This window comes from Notolepis coatsorum, assembly GCF_963971535.1.
Source record: "Notolepis coatsorum genome assembly, chromosome: 1".
NCBI lineage: Eukaryota > Metazoa > Chordata > Actinopteri > Aulopiformes > Paralepididae > Notolepis > Notolepis coatsorum.
The window spans coordinates 78,577,240-78,605,002 of NC_140165.1; the positions used below are offsets into that span (position 1 = coordinate 78,577,240).

Consider the following 27,763-nt stretch of genomic DNA (forward strand, 5'->3'; position numbering starts at 1 on the left):
TGGATGAAACTGATTAAACTGTTGACTGCCCGTTATTTCAAGGCATTATAGAAGACCTGTTTACACAGCCATAACTAGAGATGCAGTGATCCAAAATGTTCAGTCCTAATACCCAGGCTTTGGGTATCGGCCAATACAGAGTTCCGATCCATTACTTTTAATGAACAGTTTAGACTTGGAGCATCATTTTGATGGAAGTCATTGGACAAAATCTATTGAGATTGAGAGTATATAGCTGTGACTCTCTGTCTCTCTCTACAATTCTCCCCCTCTCTTTCTCTCTCTCTCCTCCTCTCTCTCACTTCCTCTATCTCCCCCCTCTCCCTTTCTCTCCCTATCCATCTTTCTCTCAGCCTCCCCCCACCTATGAGGAGGTGATCAGGGAGAAAACTCAGGAGCAGGTTCTCCGCCCTCCCTCTTCCTCTTCTTCCTCCTCCTCTTCTTCTTCACAACGTTCTGTTTCTACAACGACCATCGCTACACAGACGGAACAAGGCCCCGCTCCCAAAGACCCTGTGGGTAAGATCCCCTTTTCTGTCTGTCTGTCTGTCTGTCTGTCTGTCTGTCTGTCTGTCTGTCTGTCTGTCTGTCTGTCTGTCTGTCTGTCTGTCTGTCTGTCTGTCTGTCTGTCTGTCTGTCTGTCTGTCTGTCTGTCTGTCTGTCTGTCTGTCTGTCTGTCTGTCTGTCTGTCTGTCTGTCTGTCTGTCTGTCTGTCTGTCTGTCTGTCTGTCTGTCTGTCTGTCTGTCTGTCTGTCTGTCTGTCTGTCTGTCTGTCTGTCTGTCTGTCTGTCTGTCTGTCTGTCTGTCTGTCTGTCTGTCTGTCTGTCTGTCTGTCTGTCTGTCTGTCTGTCTGTCTGTCTGTCTGTCTGTCTGTCTGTCTGTCTGTCTGTCTGTCTGTCTGTCTGTCTGTCTGTCTGTCTGTCTGTCTGTCTGTCTGTCTGTCTGTCTGTCTGTCTGTCTGTCTGTCTGTCTGTCTGTCTGTCTGTCTGTCTGTCTGTCTGTCTGTCTGTCTGTCTGTCTGTCTGTCTGTCTGTCTGTCTGTCTGTCTGTCTGTCTGTCTGTCTGTCTGTCTGTCTGTCTGTCTGTCTGTCTGTCTGTCTGTCTGTCTGTCTGTCTGTCTGTCTGTCTGTCTGTCTGTCTGTCTGTCTGTCTGTCTGTCTGTCTGTCTGTCTGTCTGTCTGTCTGTCTGTCTGTCTGTCTGTCTGTCTGTCTGTCTGTCTGTCTGTCTGTCTGTCTGTCTGTCTGTCTGTCTGTCTGTCTGTCTGTCTGTCTGTCTGTCTGTCTGTCTGTCTGTCTGTCTGTCTGTCTGTCTGTCTGTCTGTCTGTCTGTCTGTCTGTCTGTCTGTCTGTCTGTCTGTCTGTCTGTCTGTCTGTCTGTCTGTCTGTCTGTCTGTCTGTCTGTCTGTCTGTCTGTCTGTCTGTCTGTCTGTCTGTCTGTCTGTCTGTCTGTCTGTCTGTCTGTCTGTCTGTCTGTCTGTCTGTCTGTCTGTCTGTCTGTCTGTCTGTCTGTCTGTCTGTCTGTCTGTCTGTCTGTCTGTCTGTCTGTCTGTCTGTCTGTCTGTCTGTCTGTCTGTCTGTCTGTCTGTCTGTCTGTCTGTCTGTCTGTCTGTCTGTCTGTCTGTCTGTCTGTCTGTCTGTCTGTCTGTCTGTCTGTCTGTCTGTCTGTCTGTCTGTCTGTCTGTCTGTCTGTCTGTCTGTCTGTCTGTCTGTCTGTCTGTCTGTCTGTCTGTCTGTCTGTCTGTCTGTCTGTCTGTCTGTCTGTCTGTCTGTCTGTCTGTCTGTCTGTCTGTCTGTCTGTCTGTCTGTCTGTCTGTCTGTCTGTCTGTCTGTCTGTCTGTCTGTCTGTCTGTCTGTCTGTCTGTCTGTCTGTCTGTCTGTCTGTCTGTCTGTCTGTCTGTCTGTCTGTCTGTCTGTCTGTCTGTCTGTCTGTCTGTCTGTCTGTCTGTCTGTCTGTCTGTCTGTCTGTCACAGTAAACCCTGTGTATAACAGATTTAGAGACCTTTGACAGTTGATATCTGTATTTGTTTTGCTTCTGCTTTGTGCGCGTAGCCAGGAGGCCGGAGAAACCTCGCCGACCGTCTTTGCCCTGTGGTCCCAGACCGTCTCACGTTGATGACATCACCTCCTCTGCGGTGTTCGACAGCCCGGGACCAAACGCACACACTGAGACCAGCACACACTCCGACACACACACTGAGACAAGCACACACTCCAACGCACACACTGAGACCAGCACACACTCCGACACACACACTGAGACCAGCACACGCACACACTCTGACACACACGCGTGGTCCGTCACGCGATCACGTTCCTGCGATTTCCTCTGCAACGCTTTCTCACTTCTGACCTCGACCTCTGACGTCCAAACGGACCAATGGGAGCCTTCCTCTACCAGTGTTACCGTGGAAACCCCCTCTCACCCCTCTCCCGATGCCCCGCTGAGTCGTCCCAGGCCGCGCCCGCGCTCCAGGTCTGACCTTCAGCCAATCGACCACAAGGTTAAAGTTCAGACGTTGGTGAAACTACGCGAGGACGGTTTGGCGACACTAGCCGCCCGGAAAGGAAGTGACATCACGCACCCGGAAGTGGGTCAGGGGAGGTACCTACAGGAGCTTCTAGAAGCCTTCAGCTCTGACGACTGGGGTTTCCCCGATCACTATAGCGACGGGACTGGAAGCAGCCAATCAGACGGAGAGGAGGAACTAGAGAAACAAGGTTATCTCTCTCTATCTCTATCTCTCTATCGCTCTATCTCTTGCTCGCTCTATCCATCTTATCTGTGTGCACAGCTAACCAGTTTTCCAGCTAACCACTTATTTCAAATGAACGGGATATTCATAATGGTTCATTCGCATATTGTGGATATTATTATATTCTTTTTTATATAGGGTGAATGTGTACACTGTGTTAAAGATTTGTCATCAGGAAGTTAAATACTTCGTTTTTTTCTGCTCCTCCAGTAAACCAGGAAGAGGAAGTAGAAGAAGAGGACATGGGGACATTGAAGGCCAGAATACAGGCCTTTGAACAGCAGCAGCAGGGCGAGAGTAGCTGTGGAGACCATGGAAGCTTAGATGAGACTGTTCCTAAGAGACCTGAACCCCGGCCACGCCCCCGTCTCCAGGGGCAACCCAAACTAGCCCCGCCCACTGTTGCCCCCAAGCCCAATACCCCCCCACACCACAAAGCCTCCTCCAAAGGAATCTGGGAAGACACCGGCTTGACGGAGATAACGTTAACGGAACCGGGTGGTGTTGATGACCCCAACACAACCGAAACCATCTCTATAAGTCTTCCTAAAGCTGAACCTACAGAATCACTCACTTCTAGTACAGACGATACAGTTCCACCAACGCGACCCCCCAAAACTAGTGAAAAGCCTTTGTTAATTCACCCCAAACCTCCACCACCCAAATCTACTGAGCCCCCTGTTTCAGGAACCCCTACGCCCCGACCACAGGTTCAATCTGCAGCCCCCAATCCAGTCCCAGCACCCCGCCCCCCTCCACCCAAAATTACCCCTTCCCCGAGCTCCTCACATGGGGTCAAGGGTGAGACCGCTGCCCCTGCTAACCCCAGACTTCCACCCAGACCTCCGGTGGCTCGCAGGGCCAGCGCCGCACCCCAGGAGAAGAGCGCCGTGGCTGGGCACGCCGCCCCTGTTCTGCCCCGTAGACCCTCCGTGGAGGTCAGCAGTGTTGGAAGTGACACCAGTGGAACGGAAACACCAGCCGACATACTGACTGAGACGGACTCGCCTACCTTACCTGGTGAGTAACTCAGCTAACACACACCCTATCTCACCTACCTTACCTGGTGAGTAACTCAGCTAACACACACCCTATCTCACCTACCTTACCTGGTGAGTAACTCACCTAACACACACCCTATCTCACCTACCTTACCTGGTGAGTAACTCACCTAACACACACCCTATCTCACCTACCTTACCTGGTGGCCTGTATCAGTTCCGCAACCGTTCCTATTTCCGGGGTAGGCCGGATTGGCCCCGACAGGCACGTGACCCGCCGCGGCCACGCCCCGCGGCAGCCCCAGCGGCAAGCGCGCTACTGCTGGAGTTCGCTTCGTCTTTCACATCGCTGCCGTTGGCGAAAGCAGGATGAGAGGCGAGAGCGTAGATTTCGCTGTGTATCATTTAATCATTTAACATTTGAAAGGCATACATTGTTGTCATACAGAAGTACAGAATACTTTTACCCAGGGACCGAAACTAAAGCCCTCCGCCCGCCAGGGGCGGTCTGTTTTTACCTTTGGCGCATGACACTTAGAGGGCTGCCCGCCGTGTGGCGTGTAGACGTGTAGTTCATAAGCAGGCCCCTAAAAATATTTGTATGCGAACGGTAAAAATCAATTACGCGCACGCTGTGCGAATACAGATTATAGCCTCTCTCGTCTTTTTTTTCCTCCGCTGCGAGATCGTTAAAAAACTACAAGTCCCACATTGCACTCAAGCCAACGGTCCAATCACAGTAGAGTGAAGTGACTGGTTTCATGGGAAATAAAGCAAATGACCAATCGGAAGCTCTCATTTTTCTTGTTTACTTCCTGAAACTCCGCGATCAGGGCTCTCGTTTTCCGAGACACCAACTTATTATAGTCTCTCTTACCAATAGCAATAGATTTTAGAACACCTAGATTTATCGATAGCAATAGTAATATAACGTTAATGCAACAAAACGAATGCCTTGCTTTGTTAATCATAACGTTGATGCAGTAGCGTATGTCGGTGTGTTGGCTGTAACGGACATGACAATAACATAACGTGTACACATTAAAATTGCGATAATCTATTCTAACATTTTCAAATCGATGCAGTTGAATTTCCCCCTTAGGATCGATGCATTGTTACACCCCTACACCAAAGTCACTGGCCCACTGTGTATCTGTGTGTATAATAACTTGGCTAGCGTTATCAACAGCAGAGGTGGGCAATGGGTCCAGCTGCAGCACCGGAGTGCAAGCGATGTGATGTAATTGGCAGACTCGACTGTCAATCAATGGTTACCTGACACGCAAACTCAAACAATGTTTCTGTACTGGAGGTGTGATTGATTGATTGATTGAAAACTTTATTAACAGATTGCAGAATCGGTACAATACAGTACAGCTCAATACACACAATTGTTAAGGGGATGCAGACCAGAGAAAGACTTTCGTCTTGTTTACATCAGGGTCCCCCATTTCAATTAATCAGGAAAGTGTACAGTAGGAAAGTGTACAGTATTTCAATAGGCAACCCTGAAAGGATTATTTTTCTAGAAGAGCAACACAGCCAAAACAGACAGTGGAGCTGTTTGCAGATAGCAAGCATTTTGACTTATTGCGTGGTGGCGATGTCTCGCAGATAATACAACTACAAGTATGATTATATAATATATATTTTATTTAAAAAAAAAATTGTATATATAAAATATATATTGGCAGGTAAGAAATATGCTTGGCGGGTAGACTCTTCCCATCTACCCGCCACTGGCCGGTGAGTCAAAAACTTAATTTCGCTCCCTGCTTTTACCCAAAATGCTTCTTACTGTTACACTGTTAGAGACTGTGCTAGACAAATGAATGACTAATTCGGTCAGAAATAACGTAACTAATAACGTTAGTAAGCACTGCTTATATGCTTATTATGTCTGCGGGGTACAGTAAACGTTTCTCCCGGTACATTCTGAAGAGCACACCGCTGTATGTTGGAGAACCAGCGGTCTTCCGAAGTTCCGCTCCTCCTCACTCGAGTGAGACTAAAGCCGTGCACAGCTCAGCCCTGTGAGACACGAGCAGGAAGGAGCTGGGAGTCCTTCCAATCGGAATATGTTGTTTCTTTACACATATGTTGGATTATGAATATGTCTTTATAGCTACAAATGAATGCTGCCAGGCTGGTCCGCGACCCTCCGTGCTGCGATCACCAGCGGGGAGAATATGCTCACGCGAGCGGCATCGCTGAGCTCTGGTGACGGTCTTATTGGGGCTTATGCCGAGAACAGCAGTAACACAACATTGCAACTGTTGTGTTACTGCTTTCTGATTGAATTAGTCATTCAACTACACAACAAATCGCAAATGTTAAATGACAAAATCAAAAACAATAAAATATCCCATTTTCTCCTGTTCTATTTTCGACTTCAGAACAAAATCAAAACAAGGAAAAACATCCCGTTATTGGTTTTTAAATCCGATATTAAATACATACACAGATGATACACGGATAAAATGGTTTAAAATCATGGATTTAAAATGTCCAAGAAGATTCTTAATTTAACTCATGATAAATATCAGTTCTACATGTGATTATAAAAGAGCAGTGGAGTAGACTGGTGCAGCGAATCGCTGTTCTTTTATAATCACAGGTAGAGCTGATATGTACAGATAAATTCTACAAACAAGATTGTATAAATTATTAGATACATTAACACATTCAGCACAATTCGTGAGTTGCTTGCAGTCAACATGTACAAAACGGATTGTTTTTTCATCTGTACATTTCCGCTTTATACCGTTTTGAATACGAGTATAGTTTTGGTGATTTCTAGTAATTCCAGAGAAAGACGCGATAATAGCCCTTTAGTGGAATACACAAAACACTAGGGCTTTCCCCGACTAAGCATTTGGATAGTCGACTATGATTGGCCAAAATTTGACGTTAGTCGACTATTATCGCTCATGCCTGTATTTTTTATGTCCGTTCTATTTTATAATTTTGACTATTTTTAAACTGAATCATTTTAAACTATTTTTACTATTTGTGTTACTGAAAACTGTAAGCGGAGAGCCTATTGGGATGCTAGATCCTAATGTGAAACACTGTGATTTGCCATACCTTGCTACCTGTCTATCTTTTTATGCTTGCTTATGCCTGTATTTTTTACTGTTGTGAAGCACTTTGAACTGCAACCTCTGTATGAAAAGTGCTATACAAATAAAGTTATTATTATTATTATTATTAGTCGACTAAAAAAAATTTATAATAATATATATATATAATATATATATTATTTTTTTAAATGATTATTATCATTCCATTTGGGCTGTGGGGGTGCTTAATGTCTGAAGGAGTCGACTGAAGGCTTCTTGTCCTCTGCAAAAGCATGCAATTGGTCCACTGATGGATACATCTTGATATTTGTCTGGTCTAGTGTGTTCATTAGACAGGTGAAATCCTCTTTTCAGTGCCTCTGTGCCTGTTTTCTTAGGCAGTTAGCCTCTGGTATGCATGCCATTAGCGTTAGCCACGCTTCTAGGCCTCTTTTCTTTTGGAAAGAATGATAAAAAAAATAAAAAACTTTTATAATTTATATATATATATATATTTTTTTGTATTCGACTAAGAGGTTGGCAGTCGACTACGGCTCCTTTCGACCAATTAGTCGACTAATCGACTAATAGGGGTCAGCCCTACAAAACACGTTGTCATTTTTCGGCTGATTTATGAATCGTTTTAAAATAAACGTTAGATTATCGATAGTATATGTGTCCTCATGCACGATACAGAAGCGGGCTGAAAAATCGATTATCCGTGCATTGGTCGGCGCCAACGGCACGCACACACGCACACGCACACACACACACACACACACGTTGTGATCGCTGTGAAAGAAACATCTGATTAACCCAAGATTGGTAACATAGAGTCCTTACCTCACATTAGATGTTCTGCAAAAAGATTAATCCAATTCCTGATCGCCATTCCAAATATTGATCGCATTTATTGATCCAACATTATATATCCAAAACACATAATCCACGCTGCTCAGTGTCCCCAGTCAATGTGGTATAACGATACTGCATGCCCGAGAAGGAAAACCTGGACCGGACTTTATTTTTTTTACGCACAGTCCCAGCCAATCCAATCCAATGATGTGCAATACCATCCGGGAGACGATAGGCGGCGGTATTTGTCCTTTTGCGAGCTCAGACCCATTCCCAACGATAACATCAGGTTGGATGGATGAAAATGAATGGATATCGCTAATAAAAGAAATAACGATTAAAACCCGACTATACTCGTGATTGGCGCTCAAGCGTCGGCGAGTTAACCCGACTATACTCTGGTCTGGCGTCCAATGTGTTAAGGCACAACGTTTCACCGCACTAATTTATTCACCTCACCTCAATCTGTCGTCATCTTTCCTAATCACATCAACAACGACCAATTACAGTCCCCACAAGTCTACTTCACATACAGTAAACACAACAACATTATACTTATAATCATCTTCTAACTAAGATCCACTGAAATAGATATATATTGAAGTCCTCTTCTTGTTGATAAATGAAAACTTTTGCGAAAATCCAGACGGGAGAGACGAAAAGTCGCCCCTACTGGTTGAGTATTGTTATTGTGCGCGTAAACCGGTAGCGGATCTGGCCACTGCCTTTAAGGCCACACTATGATGCATCTGTAGAGAGGCATCCGTATTGACCAGTTAAATGCTCGTATAGGGAGGTGTAGTGGTTATGTGGTGTTGTTTCCGGCCGGTCCACCTCGCTTGAAATTGCAATGTATTTTCAATGGACACATTTCTAAATCGTCTCGTTTAAAACAAATAAAGCATGAACATTGGCATGGTGTACCTTTCTGTGTGTATTCATCCACAATCTATTGCTCAACATGAAACAATTCGCAATTAATCTGTGAAATAATTACCTATCATTTTATTTCAACCAAAAATTTGTGATAGAACGGAACTAATTTTGTGCAAACATGGAAAGCTTGCCAATGTTCATGAGGCAGAATTATTACAATAGCCGATAATACATTTTCCCAATGATAAATCCCTATACGGGTGGACCGCACAGGAAACTAAAGTGACGTCGGACTACACCTCCCTATACGGGTGGACCGCACAGGAAACTAAAGTGACGTCGGACTACACCTCCCTATACGGGTGGACCGCACAGGAAACTGAAGTGACGTCGGACTACACCTCCCTATACGGGTGGACCGCACAGGAAACTAAAGTGACGTCGGACTACACCTCCCTATACGGGTGGACCGCACAGGAAACTAAAGTGACGTCGGACTACACCTCCCTATACGGGTGGACCGCACAGGAAACTGAAGTGACGTCGGACTACACCTCCCTATACGGGTGGACCGCACAGGAAACTAAAGTGACGTCGGACTACACCTCCCTATACGGGTGGACCGCACAGGAAACTAAAGTGACGTCGGACTACACCTCCCTATACGGGTGGACCGCGCGGGAAACTAAAGTGACATTGGACTACACCTCCCTATACGGGTGGACCACACGTGAAACTAAAGTGACGTCGGACTACACCTCCCTATACGGGTGGACCACACGTGAAACTAAAGTGATGTCGGACTACACCTCCCTATACGGGTGGACCACACGTGAAACTAAAGTGATGTCGGACTACACCTCCCTATACGGGTGGACCGCACAGGAAACTAAAGTGACGTCGGACTACACCTCCCTATACGGGTGGACCGCACGGGAAACTAAAGTGACGTCGGACTACACCTCCCTATACGGGTGGACCGCGCGGGAAACTAAAGTGACGTCGGACTACACCTCCCTATACGGGTGGACCGTGCGGGAAACTAAAGTGACGTCGGACTACACCTCCCTATACGGGTGGACCGCACGGGAAACTAAAGTGACGTCAGACTACACCTCCCTATACGGGTGGACCGCGCGGGAAACTAAAGTGACGTCGGACTACACCTCCCTATAGCTGCTTTAATTTTTTTTAAATAGTTAAGTTAACACTTTAATCGCCATGGGTTAAATTCATAATTTACCATCCCTCGCCAGCTCTATTTGTCTATGGAGAAGTTCCCCTTCTTTGCAGGGCTATAACTTTTTAAATTCTATTGCTAAACTGCCATTATTATGGCCCATTCAATGTCCTATATGTATTGTTCAGGGTGTAGCAACGTTAAACTTTTTCATTCACATATTCATACTAAAATATGGTCTAAAGTATAAGTATGTTTTTATCGTTTTCTGCAGCTTTCTTCAGAACGTGATTTATAGCCCCAAATGCATTATATTGATGATCAAATACAGTTTGGTAGGAATCTGTGCGAGATGAAAAATTTCAACTGGACGTACTTCTAGAATGATCTACGTATGATCTGATGATAACCGGATGGGCGGGGGATCGTTTATAATTCCGTGGGCAGCGTTAGATGATTCATCCAGAGTGGGTCATATGTTCATCATAGCAGTTTATATGGAATAAGTTCGAAAATAACGCTGAATCTTAGCGTATGTTCCTCGCGCCGTTGGACGATCAGCGTGGAGTAGACCGTTTTCGATTATGGGATGTTGATCCTGATGAACCATTTCCAGGTTGTATAATACTATATACGTCCAAATAACGTTGTTTATTGAGTTAGAGCGAGCGATTGATCATCCAGTGTGTTGAGATGGAGTCCGGCTACCGATCGCGAGTGCCCGGAGCACATATGGATGAGCACTTCCTGTTTGGCGCGCCCCTCCCTCTTGGCCGATCTGCCGATCGGCCACCAGATGGCGGTCTCGAACCGTTAGACAGTTGAGTGGAGCTCACCAGTACATCTCAGGGCTCCGGAAAGGAAATATGATTTCGATGACAGATTTTTGAAATATTGACATCAAAGACGAGTTACGGCGTCTTCGGCAGAATGAGCATGGCTAGGAATGACGTCTTAACTCGTCCCCGGCGATCATAGTGTTAAGTCTACTAGGACCCTTTAGTTGACTGGCAATATATTGGGCAGGCTTTTAGTTCAAGTTTCTTTATTAGTTGTCATACAAAAATACAGAATACTTTTATATGAAATGCTTCTTTCTGTTTTTTAGACAACATGAGAGGGCAATGTTGTCAACGGGAAATGAAGTGAGACAGAAGGGACATGTCTGTCTCATTTATCTGGACAACCAGAGGGTCCAGTGCGATCAGTACAAATATGTTGAGACGTCCACTTGTACTAAACAACGTCGCCCAGACAGTTATTGTTGGTTGAATAATAGCCATCCTTGTGTTGTTGTAGTGAAAGCAGGAAGCAGTCGCCCCAGCCTGCCCACCAAACCACCTACACTCAACGCTCCGCGCAGAGGCAGCGGTAAGACGGAGAGAGAGAGAGGCGGGGGCTTTCTGTGTGTGTGTGCATGCATGTTAGAGCGGATGTGTGTGTGTGTATAAGATTTAAGCTGGCTATAGTTGCAATACAATGGAGTGTTTGGAGAGCTTAACGCTGCAAACTAGGATCTGTTGTTATTTGGAAATACATGTGGTTGCATTTAGCAACGTGTGTGTGTGTGCGTGTGTGTGTGTGTGCCTGTGTGTGTGTGTGTGTGTGTTAATGAGCACAGCAGTACTTTATTATGCAACACACCCCACGTGAAAGAATAAATGCCATGATTGTGCAAGAACAACATAGCCACCACTGTTTTATGAGAGGGAGAGAGGGAGAGAGGGCGAGGGGGAGAGGGGGATGGAGAGGGAGAGGGGGAGATAGAGGGAGAGAAAGAGAGATGATGTTGCCACCCTGTATTAGAATGTTGTTGACATGACTGTGGTTATAATTGATTCTTCTCTGCCTTCCAACCCCATCTCCCCAGCTCCATCTCTGGTCTCCAAGCTCACAGGACCCTCCCCAATACCCCCAGCCGCCACAGCCCCAGCCCTACCCAAACCTCCAACCCCAACCCCTAGCCGTGCTTCTGTCCCAGCTAAACCCCAAGGCCCCATCTCAGCCCCTACCCTAGCCCCGGGCCCAAAGCCTACCGTCCCAACCCCTGTCCCGGCCTTAGCCCCAAAATCTCCAGCCCCTGCTCCAGCTCAAAGGAGGAGCCCTCAGCCTCAGACCAGAGCAGACCGTGTGACTCCAACCTCCTCAGAGACCCTCCCTCCACGGTAAGAGATGAGGTCCTAACCCTCCCTCGCTCCCTCCCACCCTCCCTCCCTCCACGGTAAGAGATGAGGTCCTAACCCTCCCTCCCTCCCTCCCTCCCTCCCTCCATCCATCCATCCATCCCTCCACGGTAAGAGATGAGGTCCTAACCCTCCCTCCCTCCCTCCCTCCCTCCATCCATCCATCCATCCCTCCACGGTAAGAGATGAGGTCCTAACCCTCCCTCCCTCCCTCCCTCCATCCATCCATCCCTCCACGGTAAGAGATGAGGTCCTAACCCTCCCTCCCTCCCTCCCTCCATCCATCCATCCCTCCACGGTAAGAGATGAGGTCCTAACCCTCCCTCCCTCCTCCTTCCATCCATCCCTCCACGGTAAGAGATGAGCTTCTAACCCTCCCTCCATCCATCCCTCCACGATAAGAGATGAGGTTCGAACCCTCCCTCCCTCCCGCCTTCCCTCCCTCCCTCCCTCCATCCCTCCCTCCACGATAAGAGATGAGGTCCTAACCCTCCCTCCCTCCCTCCCTCTCTCCCTCCCGCCATCCCTCCCTCCACGATAAGAGATGAGGTCCTAACCCTCCCTCCCTCCCTCCATCCATCCCTCCACGGTAAGAGATGAGGTCCTAACCCCCCCTCCCTCCTTCCTAAGAGATGAGGTTCTAACCCCCCCTCCCTCCTTCCTAAGAGATGAGGTTCTAACCCCCCCTCCCTCCTTCCTAAGAGATGAGGTTCTAACCCCCCCCCTCCCTCCTTCCTAAGAGATGAGGTTCTAACCCCCCCTCCCTCCTTCCTAAGAGATGAGGTTCTAACCCCCCCCCTCCCTCCTTCCTAAGAGATGAGGTTCTAACCCCCCCCCCCCCCCTCCCTCCTTCCTAAGAGATGAGCTTCTAACCCCCCCCCCCTCCCTCCCTCCTTCCTAAGAGATGAGGTTCTAACTAGGGATGCTCGATATTGGCTTTTTTACCGATATCAACCGATATCACATTTTAATGCCGATATTTTCCGATATCACATTTTAATGCCGATATCGGCCGATAATATCGGTAGGCCGATAATATTGGACATAATTTCTATAGAAATGTAAAAAATAAAAATAAAAGAAAATTTGAAAACCGATACCGATATTTTCCGATATCACATTTTAATGCCGATATCGGCCGATAATATCGGACATCCCTAGTTCTAACCCCCCCTCCCTCCCTCCTAAGATATGAGGTTCTAACCCCCTCCCTCCCTCCTTCCTAAGATATGAGGTTCTAACCCCCCCCCCTCCCTCCCTCCCTACGATATGAGGTTCTAACCCCCCCCCCTCCCTCCCTCCCTAAGAGATGAGGTTCTAACCCCCCCCTCCCTCCTAAGAGATGAGGTTCTAACCCCCCTCCCCCCTCCCTCCTAAGAGATGAGGTTCTAACCCCCCTCCCTCCTAAGATATGAGGTTCTAACCCCCCCTCCCCCCTCCCTCCTAAGAGATGAGGTTCTAACCCCCCACCCTCCCTCCCTCCTAAGAGATGAGGTTCTAACCCCCCTCCCCCCTCCCTCCTAAGAGATGAGGTTCTAACCCCCCCCCCTCCCCCCTCCCTAAGAGATGAGGTTCTAACCCCCCACCCTCCCTCCCTCCTAAGAGATGAGGTTCTAACCCCCCCTCCCTCCCTCCTTCCTAAGAGATGAGGTTCTAACCCTCCCCCCTCCCTCCCTCCTAAGAGATGAGGTTCTAACCCCCCTCCCTCCCTCCTTCCTAAGAGATGAGGTTCTAACCCGCCCCCCCTCCCTCCCTCCTAAGAGATGAGGTTCTAACCCCCCTCCCTCCCTCCCTCCTAAGAGATGAGGTTCTAACCCCCCCTCCCTACCTCCCTCCTAAGAGATGAGGTTCTAACCCCCCTCCCTCCCTCCTTCCTAAGAGATGAGGTTCTAACCCCCTCCCTCCCTCCCTCCCTCCTAAGAGATGAGGTTCTAACTCGCCCCCCCTCCCTCCCTCCCTCCTAAGAGATGAGGTTCTAACCCGCCCCCCCTCCCTCCCTCCCTCCCTCCCTCCTAAGAGATGAGGTTCTAACCCGCCCCCCCTCCCTCCCTCCCTCCCTCCCTCCTAAGAGATGAGGTTCTAACCCGCCCCCCCTCCCTCCCTCCCTCCCTCCTAAGAGATGAGGTTCTAACCCCCTCCCTCCCTCCCTCCCTCCCTCCTAAGATCTAGCATCCCAATAGGCTCTCTGTTTACAGTTTCATTCAGTAATACAAATAATAAAAATAGTTTAAAATGATAATAATAATTTGAAAAATTCTCTTCCCCCTCTCTCTATCTCCCCGTCTTCTACAAATTCTCCCCCTCTTCCTCTCCTCCCCCCTGCATCTCTCTCTCTCTCTCTCTCTAGGCCTCTCTCTAGGCCATCAGCGGTGAAGCTCCTCCCCCTCCGTCCTCCGCCAATGAAAAACAGCCCCGGCCGACCGCCCCCTCCCACTGTCAACTCCACTTCCTCATCTTCGGCGAACCAGCTCCCTCCTGCCAAGACGGGCCCCGCCCCTTCACCCCCTCCTCCGGCCATTCAGCATCCTGCTTCCAACAATGGTCCCACCCCCTCGCCTCTACCAGCCAATCAGACACAGGGTGAAAAGGCCCCAAAGAGAGGCCCCCCCCCGCTGCCCCCCCCGCCCGACACCTGGACACCCTCTTTATGTGGTAAGAACACACGCACGGGTTCCACCCAAAGTACCGCCTGCTTTTAGTCCCAGGAACTACTTTTAGTCCCCCCAGGAACTACTTTTAGTCCCCCCAGGAACTACTTTTACTCCAAGGAACTACTTTTAGTCCCCCCATGAACTACTTTTAGTTCCCACAGGAACTACTTGTAGTTCCCGCATGAACTACTTTTAGTCCCCCCAGGAACTACTTTCAGTCCCAGGAACTACTTCCCCAGGAACTACTTTTATTCCCAGGAACTACTTTTCAAGGAACTAAAAGTAGGGATGTTCGATGTTGGCTTTTTTACCGATATCCGATATACCGATATTGTCCAACTCTTAATTTCCGATACCGATATCAACCGATTAATTTCAGGTAATTAACATTACATATCTCTTGTCATGGAATTAACACAACATTATGCATACTTTTCACAATAAAATGTATTTTTGCCTGGGTAAATAAATGGGGGAAAAAATATTATTTATTTTTTTAAACCGATACCGATCATTTCCGATATTACATTTTAATTCCAATATCGGTTGATAATATCGGTAGACATGAGTCTCCTGAACACGGAGCGACCAATCCCAAGTCGATCGGCACTTTCTCGGCCGAGCTATAATCACTTCTCCGCACCTCCTCCTGAACTCCGCACGCGCAGATTGCCCACAGATCTAGCTTCATCCATCTGCTCACGCATAGATAAGTAATCTTATTATCTGGAGTTTAGGCTCAGATGGATTCTCATTGTTTTCTTCTCTTATACCAAAAATAGCCGGCATAGGCTGAATTACCATATTGAAGACTTCTGACAGTATTTTGAAGATTGGGAACGTTTTACGACACTTCTGGTTTGAAATGTTCATATTTGCATTTAAAAAAAAAAAACAATACCTTCCACCGTATTTGGAAATACAGAAATACAGCCTTCATAGAGGAGCTAATGTTAGCTAGCTGTTGGCCATCTTGGCTAGCTAGCCATGTACGATGCTAAGCTACCATCATATTAAGCTGACAAACTGAAACGATATACGGTGGAAATGGTTGTATATAATATGAACTGATTGTACATCCGATGACAGATGCCCGCAAATATGACCTTTATATATTGCTAGCTTTATCATGTTAGTTTAAAGGATGGGAACGGATTTGACCCTGGAACAAGAACATCAACTAAGTGTATACCACTGAATTAACACTGCTCTCCTCTCCTGCTAACACCTTATTTGGTCATGTTTCAGAAACAGGAAGTTCTGGTTGTCCTGGATGACCCAAGCCCCGCCCCCTCAGAGTGTTTACTAGAGGAGGGGAGGGGTCAAACGGTCATCACCCCTCTCGTCAACCAATCAAAATGTCTCCTAGACCTGGACGTCCAACCAGATCCTATCCTCGATCTAGACAGCCAATCAAAACCAGTTTCTGAGGGCCTGTCAGAATCTCAGGTAAAGTATCATAGAGATTAACAATACTCCTGTTGCGAGTCGTGACATCACTTCAGTGACCTTTCACCTGGTGTGGGGCAAACATATTCTGCACATGGAGTAATCATGACATTATCAGAAATATGACTGATATTGGGATTCATGCAGGTTGATCAAACCATCTGCATCAAGAGAGAGAGGTTGAATCATCGGACTGAATCTGCTACCTTGGATCTGATTGGTCCTGACTTTGTAGCAGCTGAAAGCTATCCCCTCCCTCATAAAAAACTGCTCAAAACCCACCTCTTCAACTTGGCCTTCAACCCCTAACTTTCTCACTCTATATGTATATGTTGTGTCTGTCCACTATGTTGTTAATTTGTCATCTCCCCCCCCCCCCCCCCCCCCCTCCCTATGTAAAGCGAGTCCTCTGAAAGGCGCTATATAAAACGAAGTTATTATTATTATTATTATAAATATGACTTGGTCACGCGATACATTTTTCTTTTTTTTTATAATTAGTTTTTATTGCTTTTACTTTTGGTACATGATATTTTACTAGTCATGTTATGTGACTTTGCTTGATATCAGTAATACAAATAAATCGGTAGCATAAGGGACATACTAATAATGACATAATGACCAGGAAGATTATCCATGCAACCGAAATGAATATAACGTTAATTACAACACAGCTAACATTCATATTACAGGCTTATTAGTCAATGTGATACATTTATAGTCACAATTGGCCCACTCTTCTACTTTCACTGGAGATGGGGTTTTCTAGTGTCTTAAGTATTGTCCTAGTAGCCACTGTCATACCTACCATAATTACTGAACTTTCTCCACTTAACATATTGTGTATTTGACGTCTGTCCCCTAGAAGGCATAATCTTAGAGATATTAGTCATTTTCTTCCCACTCAGTTGCCCAGATATTCCAGAATTGTTCTCCAAAGGGGTTGAATAATCGGGCGTTCCCAAATGCAATGTAATAAAGTGCCTGTTTCTGTCTGATATTTCCAACACAAATTGTTATTTATTAAAGCCATTATATTTGGTCTTAGTGGTGTCCAATAGTATGTTTCTGACTTAACAAGGATCGACTGAACGCACCATTCATCAGGCACGCTGAGGTATTCCAACAACACACCTAGCGACGCGGTCAACACCTCTTACCTAATATACGAATTTCTGGCTATTCCTGACTCAAGAACTCTCCATCTAACGCTCCCGCTAGGTATTCTCAGGCTACGTTAAGAGGTCTCAGAACGTTCGTGAATTATAGGTGAAATGTCCCTTTAACCCTTTCACTGCCAAATGGTTAACCCTTTCACTGCGACAATACAGAAGGTTAACCCTTTCACTGCCATACGACAAAGGGTTAACCCTTTCACTACCACACTACAGAAGGTTAACCCTTTCACTGCCATACAACAAAGGGTTAACCCTTTCACTACCACACTACAGCAGGTTAACCCTTTACTAGCACACTACAGACGTTTAACCGTCTGTGGTGTGCTAGTAAAGGGTTAACCTTCTGTAGTGGTAGTGAAAGGGTTAAACAGGCATTTTACTGATTTTTAACCCTGAATCCCATTGACGTGTTGGGAGGAGGATACGTGATCATCTGACAGAAAACCTACCAACATGTTCTGTCTCTCGACAACTCTTCTACATTAAGCCCCCTGTCTGTTTTGTGATCCAGTCCATCCTGCCTCTACAACCTGCTGAGCACAAAGGCCTGCCAGAGCCTGAGGCAACCAGGTTAGAGACACACACACACACACACACACACACACACACACACACACACACACACACACACACACACACACACACACACACACACACACACACACACACACACACTTACCTGTTGCAGCCAGGTGAGATACACACACACACACACACACCTGTACCAGCTAGGTGAGACACACACACACACACACACACACCTGTTGCAGCCAGGTGAGATACACACACACACACACACACACACCTGTACCAGCTAGGTGAGATACACACACACCTGTAGCAGCCAAGTGAGAGACACACACACACACACACACACACACACACACACACACACACACACACACACACACACACACCTGTACCAGCCAATATGTGTCTGTGTGTGTATATACCTGTTTCTATGTGTGTGTGTGTAGTGGTCCTAGGTGTGTGGGCGTGTTCGACTATGAAGGAGAAGAGGAGGACGAACTCACTTTCTCCCAAGGTGATGTCATCGCTCTCGAGGAGATCATTGGAGAGGAGTGGGGGCGGGGCCAACTCCACGGGCGAATAGGAATCTTCCCTCTCAACTTCGTCAAAATAGTGGAGGCCCTCCCATCGACGTTGCCGCCACCGGGGGAGACCAAGGCCGACCCGGCAGCCACAGAGGCGGTGGTGGCGAGTTCTGGTGAGGGTTCTGGTGAGATTTCTGGTGAGCGCCAAACGTACCGACTGCGTGACCTGCGTCACTCTGCACTCTGAGGGCGAACCTCAAAACAAAATAGGCCAATAGAACAAGATTTTGACCTGCGCCGTCCAGTGAGCAGGTACTTTAGGATGTCAATCAAATCAACCTAAAAATAGGGGAAAAACAAGTCCAGGCACGCGCTCCAGGTTTTTCACATTTATTGGCACCCTGAAATCATGACGTTTCGGTGTGAAAACACCTTCTGTTCACGCACCTTCTGTTCACACTGAAACGTCATATGATTTCAGGCTGCCAATAAATGTGAAAAACCTGGAGTGCGTGTCTGGACTTGTTTCCCTATTTTTTATGTATAGTATCAGAGGTTACAACACCCAGTGTCGAGTCTAGTGAGGTGAGCGCGTTCTACAACTTTTTTCAATCAAATCAACCTCCCGCCCTTGCGCTGCTGTAAATGGCGCTTCCATCTTTAACCCTTTCACTACCACACTACCAAAACGGTTAACCTTTTCACTGCGACAATACAGAAGGTTAACCTTTTCACTGCCACATGACAAAGGGTTAACCCGTCCACTACCACAGAAGGTTAACCCTTTCACTACCACACTACAGAAGGTTAACCCTTTCACTACCACACTACAGACGGTTAACTGCTTGTAGTGTGGTAGTGAAAGGTTAACCTTCTGTAGTGTGGTAGTGAAAGGGTTCATATTTACATGTTAACACTTTGATTGCCTAAGGCTAAATTCATGATATACCATAGGTTGCCAGCTCTATTTGTCTATGGATAAGTACCCCTTCTTTGCAGGGCTATAACTTTTTAAATTCTATTGCTAAATTGCCATTATTAGGGCCCATTCAAAGTCCTATATGTATTGTTCATTGTGTAGCAACGTTAAACTTTTTCATTCACATATTCATAGTAAAATATGGTCTAATGTATAAGTATGTTTTCATCTCTTTCTGCAGCTTTCTTCAGAACGTGATCTATAGCCCCAAATGCATTATATTGATGATGAAATACAGTTTGATGGCAATCGGCGCGATATAAAAAATTTCAATTGGACGTACTTCTAGAAGTTTCTACGTATCATCTGATGATGACCGGATGGGCGGGGGATCGTTTATAATTCCGTGGGCAGCGTTATATCATTCATCTAGTGTGGGTCATATGTTCATCAGAGCAGTTTATATCGAACACGTTCAAAAATAACGCTGAATCTTACCGTATCTTCCTCGCGCCGTTGGACGATCAGCGTGGTGTAGACCGTTTTCGATTATGGGATGTTTATCCGGATGAACCATTTCCAGGTTGTATAATACTATATACGTCCAAATAACGTTGTTTATTGAGTTAGGGCGAGCGATTGATCATCCAGTGTGTTGAGATGGAGTCCGGCTACCGATCGCGAGTGCCCGGAGCACATAGGATGAGCACTTCCTGTTTGGCGAGCCCCTCCCTCTTGGCCGATCGGCCACCAGATGGCGCTCTCGAACCGTTAAACAGTTGATGGGAGCTCACCAGTACATCTCAGGGCTCCGGAAAGAAAATATGATTTCGATCACAGATTTTTGAAATATTGATATCAAAGACGAGTTACGGCGTCCTCGGCAACTTGAGCATGGCGGGGAAGGACGCCTAAAAGCGTCTTCCGGCAGTTAAAGTGTTAAATGACAATGGTGAATATATGGTTGTGTTGCCAAAGTTAATATTTACATCTTAAAATGTGTTGCTTGTATTCTTTCAGTCGGACCAAAGAGCTCCCAGAACCCAGAAATACAGGTGAGCTACAACCTGTTTACCCTTCAGTCCTTTAAAGGTGCTATAGATAAAACATTTATGTGGAGTAATCATTAAAAATAACAAAAAAAAACGTCCACAGTACTTTTAGAAAAAAAAATATATATATTGATTAATATAAATTATTTTGGCAGGTCCAAAATTTATGTTGCGTGCGTGGAATGCACCTGATTGGATAAATGACATGTTGGTGCTCTAGTGGCTGCATCTTAGCTATAGCACCTTTAATATGCCTCATTGTGTTAGCAGAGAGATTGTGGTGAACAGCAGTGTATCCATCTTTGACGATGATAATGTGTGGTTTTTTTTTTTGTGCTCATTTGGTTTGTGTGTGATTCACAGTCTATGTCTCTGTATGCGTGTGTGGGTGTGTGTAGGAATGTCTTCATGTGTAAGAATTTCTTTGTGTAGAAATGTCTTCATTTTGGAATGTTCATGTGTATGAATGTCTTCATTTAGGAATGTCTTCATGTGTAGAGAGAGAATGTCTTCATGTGTAGAGAGAGAATGTCTTCATGTGTAGAGAATGTCTTCATGTGTAGAGAATGTCTTCATTTAGGAATGTCTTCATGTGTAGAGAATGTCTTCATGTGTAGAGAATGTCTGTGTGTAGAGAGAATGTCTCCATGTGTAGAGAATGTCTTTGTGTGTAGAGAGAATGTCTCCATGTGTAGAGAATGTCTTTGTGTGTAGAGAATGTCTTGCCTTCGTGTGTAGAGAATGTCTTCGTGTGTAGAGAATGTCTTCGTGTGTAGAGAATGTCTTCGTGTGTAGAGAATGTCTTTGTGTGTAGAGAATGTCTTGTCTTCGTGTGTAGAGAATGTCTTCGTGTGTAGAGAATGTCTTCGTGTGTAGATAATGTCTTCTTCATGTGTAGAAATGCTTGTCTCTCTGTCCCTCCAGGCCGAAGAGTGGGCTCTAGCTCTGTTTGACTTCCTAGGCCAGACCGCAGAGGACCTGACATTCCACAAGGGGGCGCTGATCAGAGTGATTCAACACATAGACACTGAATGGAGGAGAGGGAGGTTTGATGGACGAGAGGGTACCTACCCTGCTGCCTTCACACAGACCTGTGGTGAGTACACACACGCACACACACATGCGCACACACACACGCACTTAGTGGCTGTGTAACCTCTTCCTCTTTCTGGTTCCAGCTCGGCCAATCCCAGGGCAGACGTCGGATGTTAGGGGTGTGGCCACGGCACTGTTTGACTTCACAGCAGAGAGTGAGAATGAACTGACACTGAAGGTACGACGAGAGGCCTCGCACAGAATATTTGTTTGTGTGCTTTTTCTTCCAGCACGGCTTGCTGTAACCATAGCAACCGTTGTGTACATGGTAATGGAAAAACAGTTGCTGATATGTGAGAAATATCAACAAAAACATTATAAATTGGATTATAATGTTACTGGATCAAGTCACAGTGGAACAGTAATATTATGCTTTTCCAGTTGTTCAGTGTTTTGAAGAGTGTGTATTGACCATTTTAGCGATGTTTGCGGACCCATCGTGTGTTCTGTATTATAGCTATGGAGACAATAGTATGGCTCATTTGACAGGCATTGTTTATAGTCCAACACTGACGAACCAGTTAATTTCTACATACTGTAGTTTGTGTGCTATTCCAAGCTAAACATAGCCCCTTTCCAAAATAATCTAGTATTTTTTTTTCTAGATTGCGAGATATGACGTGTTATATGCATATGCCCAAATCGTTCGGGTTGCTCGCCTGAAACTCCAAATATTTCCAAATCAAAGGTATATACCATATATATTTGTTTCTTCACAAAATCATCAAGGGGGGGGGGGGGGGGTCGTTTTACCTCGAAGCTGCGATCGTTACCAAAAAGTTTTAGGTTTGGTAAAACACGACACTGATCGATACAAAAGCATGTTTTAGGTTCGGTCAAATACACCTAAAATAGACCGTACCTTAGTCAGAAGGTACTCCAAAATTAATAATCCCAGTCGTCCCATCGCGATCGCAATTACTCGTGTATATTGGGCATGGCTATCATACGGGAAACAATAGGTTTGAGGCGATCAAATCTCTGACTGATTGCTGTGTCCTGATTCCCTCTGAGGGGGAGGAGTTCCTGCAGCCAGATTCACAGAGAGAGAAAGACCCAGAGACCAGATACCCAGTTCAAAAGGTAGGCGATACTGCCACCTGGCGGGATTCGATCGCCATTGCAATTTTAACGTAGGCAGCGTTGCCAGGGAGACACAGGGAGGTCCGCGCGGGTATTTAGAATAGGGATCAAAGGAAAAATATCAGGGTCTAAAAACGAGAACTTGTTTTTGGCGCTCAACCGTTGGCAACGAAAAACGAGTATTCTCGTTCTTGGTGGCCAATGAGTTAATACTTTTTTTTCTCTTAACCCTTTCACTACCATACTACAAAATGTTAACCTTTTGTCTGTAGTTGGTAGTGAAAGGGTTAACCTTCTGTAGTGTGGTAGTGAAAGGGTTAACCATTTGTTGTGTGGAAGTGAAAGGGTTAATCTCTCTCTCTCTCAGGTTGGGGACACGGTAACAGAGGTGGAGCCTGTGGACGAGCAGTGGATTATGGGAGTCGTAGGCGGGAAGCGTGGGATCATCCCTAAGAACTACATTTCCCATATATAGGAGGAAATCCAGTTGAATGTCATCCACCTGAACCAGAGACGCCCAGACGAAGAGCCTGGTGATCCAGGCCGGACACGATGACCACAACATGGCGACCAGGAAGCATGGTCTCTGATCGGATCTCTTTTCATTCCTTTGGCATCTTCGAAATGACACGACTCCATTACCCACTAGGAGGGACATAGTCTCACAGCCAGACTGTTGTATTAATATAAAGGGTCTGATAGCAGACAGTCTAAAAGCTGTCTAGTCTCATAATCAGACTGTTGTATTAATATAAATGCTTGATGCACAACTTAGTAGCTCCTCCCCCTCCTCTCTTTCTCTCGCTCTCTGCATAATAATAACTTTATTTGTATAGCACCTTTCATACAGGGGATTGCAGTTCAAAGTGCTTCACATCAGTAAGAAATAAGACATAAAATCAGTGTAAAACGAGCAGCAAGAGCAAAGCATAAAGTGGGATAAAATAATGCAGATATATGAATCAAATCATATCGGAACCTCACGTTCCAATAGGCTTCTTGAATTTCTGTACTCTGTTGCAAAACACGATAAAGGTCATAGTATGCACCCAGCGGATAGTGGGAATAATACAAATCCATCTGCCAGACACCCACACAACACAAGCTACATCATCCACCATCACAACATACACTGTAGTTACAACCAATCATCATCCATGATGTAACACTGCTCCTCTTCATCACAACAATGCTTGCTAGTACATTATTTTAGCCTTTTAGCTATACGCCATGGACTTCCTGCTCCCAGATGCTCAGGTTGGGTTCCATATGGCCGCTGCAAAATGTCTGCAACTTGGATCATAAATAATGTTTTTAAAGGAACATTCAGTGGGTGCTTTTGTTTCAAAGCGACGTGCTACCAAACCAACCGTTACATTTCAAGTGAGAGTATTTCAGTGTATTTCTATAAACATTCCAGTGATAACGACGTCCTGAGAGTTTGAGGAGTGAGCTGGTGCTTTTGGTCGGAAACTAATCGAGCTAATCTTGAGGACTCCACACAGAAAACATTTGGGATCGGTTCGATCTAGTGATCGACGGCTCCGCACCAACATTGCCGTGGCAACCAAGGACATTACCAGCGGACGGCTGTCGCCATAACGACGAGAACACGACCAACCTGATTAGCCTTGATGACAGGAACACTGCCCTCCGGCGTTGCCTTGGCGATTGTTTGATAACACCTTTCACAGGAGGTTACCTTGACGAAGGAGGACTCTAAACCGCCATTGCCATGGCAACGGACAATCTTGCCCGCCATTTTCTTGGAGATTGAGACCTAGCAGATGGGATTACTGTCACCACGACAACACTAACAGAACAGAACACTATTTACCAGCGATGCTTTGACGACTTGAGAACACTGAACACAAGGGTCGCCTTGGTTACAGACGACACTATCTCAGTGACGACTGAAAATAGGCTTTTAAGTCCATTGTCTTGTTTCTGAATCCTTCTAGACCTATTTGTATCTGTATCAATGAAATGGTTCCAAACCCTTTGCTGTTGAGTTCCAAACCCATTGCTGTTGAGTTCCAAACCCATTGCTGTCGACTTCGTAACATCCTACCTTCCTAAAGGATAATTTGATAATGCATTATTCAGCCTCTAAGGACTCAACAGTTATGCCCCCTGAGTTTGCTTGAAACAAAACATTTTTTTAAAAGCAGTCTTTCTAGGTTAGAGTTGGAATCTCTTAAACTAAACTACACCACCCAGAATGCCTTTAGAGATGAGTGCCTAGAGATAGGAAGTGAGTGACCAACTTAGACCATCTTGTCTTGAAAGGTTTGAGAGAAAGAGAGAAGAATATGTCTGCCAGTCGTAACCAGTTGTACTAAAACTGCTAAATGACCCAGTTTGGTCCTTATTTTTACACATTCCAAAAGCCGTTTCAGAAAATGGAGACAGTCTCGTCAACGCAGCCTCGTATGACAAGTGTCGGTCAACGGATTGAAGGTCGTGGCTAGAAGGTATCCGTGTTTCACTGAAATGCGTTATAATCGATTGATCGCACGTAATTCTTTATGGTGCCTCGTGTGAGGTTAAGGTAAGGGTTATGTTAAGGTAATGGTTAAGTTTATATATAACTTCTCAAGATGAAAAATCTACGAAGTGTGTGTACGCTGTCTAGCCACGACCGATTGCGTTTATGGTCGACACATTAACCCTCCTGAAATGACTACTTTCTACTTTCTAATGTCGCGTTATCTTTTTGTGTTAAAACACTAGTTTCATCTCGGGAGAGATTCTCTCTCACCTCCTAGGACTCGACACCAGGAAATATGAGTTATACTCATTACTCACCCCAAGTGCTTTTCTGTATGTTAATATGCTAGTTATATGACATGTACTTACAGGTATCGCTTTACTTAAAAGGGGCACAAATAATGATCAAGTACCTAGGAATTAATGAACTATATTTGAATAATGATTACATACCGAGGAACTAATGAAAAACGTTAATAAAGTGTAGGAAGATGTTAAACTGATGGTTAACCTTTGGAATTAGGTAAGCAAGGGGTAATGGGGATAGTTCTAATTCTTTACTGAATGTGTCGTTGGGTAGTTCTTTTTTTTTTGATCTTTTTCCCCCTCCATTTTCCTCAGATTTTCTCCCATCCCAATGTTAGTCGTATGCCAATTCCCAGTCCCTTCCTGGTCGCTGCGCACTTACCCCCCACAGTCAGATCATCTGGGAGAGTGGAGGCTACCACGTGCTTCCTCCGACACACGTCCAGCCAATCACCGCTTCTTTTCACCTGGCAGCGCGGATTCTCATTGAGAGGGCGTAGCGTGTGGGAGGATCACACTATCCCCCTCAAGTCCTATCCGCGCTTAGCAGGCGCCCCGACCGAACTGTAGGAGTCGCTGTTTACAACGACCCGGACCCACCCCGCCAGCTTCTCCCACCCTCTAATACAGCCAATTGTATTAGTGCGGACGGCCAGCCAAGCTGGTGACAACCCCCGGAGCTGTGAGCTGGATTCGAACAGGCGAATCCAGCTCACAGCTCCGGGGTTGGTGACGAACGCAATCTCCGCTCGGCCACCTAACCGCCCGTCGTTGGCTAGTTCTAATAGTTCTAGTTCTTTACTGAATATGTCGTTAGGTAGTTGTAATAGTTCTAATTCTTTACTGAATATGTCGCTGGGAGTGAAGTGGAAGACATTCTGGAAGGATTTCTCTGCACTGAGAAATTGGGTCTGAGACTTGAGTAACTGATGGTTAATTAATGGTTTATTAACATATAGTTCCTCATTAGTTCCTAAGTGCTTCATCATTATTAACATAGTTCCTCATTAGTTCCGAGGTACTTAATCATTATTATCATGCCCTCAAAAGTAAAGTGTTACCTACTTATTAATGATGACTGTAACAGGTGTATTAGCCTGATGGGTCGGATCTAGTGGGAGGCGGATGCTAGTGTAGCCCTCTGTGGTTCCGACGTGTCGGGCGACAGGTGTGTGTGTGTCTGTGTGTGTCTCTGACAGAGTATTTGAGACAGATAGGCCTGCGGGAAGATATTTTAATAGCTTTGTAACAAATGTTTTAATGCATTATCTGAACGTTCCAAATAAACTTTTTAATCCAAATAAAACCGACTAGATGTTTGACCACTTTGTAACTCAAAGCCCAACCACCACACCATACAAAGATATAGTGCTAGTTTTGTCTATGTGGGGAGGGGGGTAAAATTATGGTTTGGGTGGGGGAAGGTGAAAGAGAAAAAAGGAGGTTTTTTGAAGTAAGGTGTGAAGAAAGGGGGGGGGGGGGGGTGGAGACATCAGGGGGGGAAATCACCTGCAAGGTTTCAGTCCCTCATCGTCATTTTGAAGTCTTATGGTCGATGACCTGAACCTTTTTTGGGGCGTGTTCTGAACCAAATTTATTTGACAAAATAATCCAATTTAATAGATAATTTTTCTGTAGTTATGTAAGAAGCGCGGACTCTAATTGGCGAGGTGTAACATGTGGGAGGCTCACACTACCCCCGCTATTTCCTGTCTCTGCTGTGCAGGCGTCCCCCAACCGACCTGTAGGAGTCGCTGTCCACAACGTCCAGATTACCACCCATCGACTTCTACCCGCTGACTCTGCCAATTGAGCCAGTATGACGGCCGGTCCAAGCCGGAGGCAACGCGGATTTGAACCCGGTGTCTCTTGCGTTGGTGACGAGCGCAATGTCCGCTGTGCCACCCAGCCGCCCCTATTGCTATTATATTTGATATATTTTAAGTACTCGCAAATAAGTCCCATCCTACATTGGATAAAGCACTGGCGCTGAAAGGCCATCGGCGCCCTCTGCTGTTGGCGCCGGAAGTGTTAATAGAAGAAAGACATAAATATAAATAATAAAATAAAATGAGAAAAAAATCAAGTGTAAACAAAGGTTGGTCTGTATGGCCTATCAGTTAAAATATACATTACAATAAAATAAATATAGGCAATAGATTAAAAAAATTAAAGATAGAACCTGAATATATACCGATATGATACATTTTGTGTGAAGATTCACGCAGTAAGCTATTGAGACAATGCATTCGTTTTATTTTGAATGCATGTTCTTCAGATACAAAGCAGGGATCATGTTCTTACCAACCCCGTTATCTCGACAAACATACATGTTCATTATCAACACACGAATCACATTACATCGTCGTTATCATTTAAAACACGGAGCTTGCTACATCATCATATCACTTCTCGCAAGGCTGTCTTTACCAAAACAATCTTAGTTTAGATAGAAAAGTCCAGAAAGGGTTCTTTGCCTGTTGAATTTACGGCAGATAAACGATCTCTGCACTAAGGCTCTGTTTACACTGGTGAAAAAAACTCTCACATCTGGTTTGAGGAGACCCCGGCCCC

The 27,763-nt window shown here is 45.8% G+C and overlaps 1 protein-coding gene across 1 annotated transcript in view; it reads left to right on the forward strand.

Moving 5' to 3' along the window:
* The window catches only part of LOC311235886 (uncharacterized protein), an 86,282-nt gene extending 59,793 nt beyond the window's left edge, over positions 1 to 26,489 (forward strand). Inside the window, 14 exon segments of the mRNA XM_084323413.1 lie at positions 354 to 519; positions 2,051 to 2,719; positions 2,965 to 3,774; positions 11,028 to 11,099; positions 11,599 to 11,893; positions 14,259 to 14,526; positions 14,528 to 14,563; positions 15,811 to 16,011; positions 17,701 to 17,759; positions 18,167 to 18,441; positions 20,184 to 20,218; positions 21,140 to 21,311; positions 21,394 to 21,488; positions 22,761 to 26,489. Coding sequence (XP_084179539.1) covers positions 354 to 519; positions 2,051 to 2,719; positions 2,965 to 3,774; positions 11,028 to 11,099; positions 11,599 to 11,893; positions 14,259 to 14,526; positions 14,528 to 14,563; positions 15,811 to 16,011; positions 17,701 to 17,759; positions 18,167 to 18,441; positions 20,184 to 20,218; positions 21,140 to 21,311; positions 21,394 to 21,488; positions 22,761 to 22,868 — 3,261 coding nt within the window. The 3' untranslated portion in view covers positions 22,869 to 26,489.
* Positions 26,490 to 27,763: the final 1,274 nt, after the last annotated feature.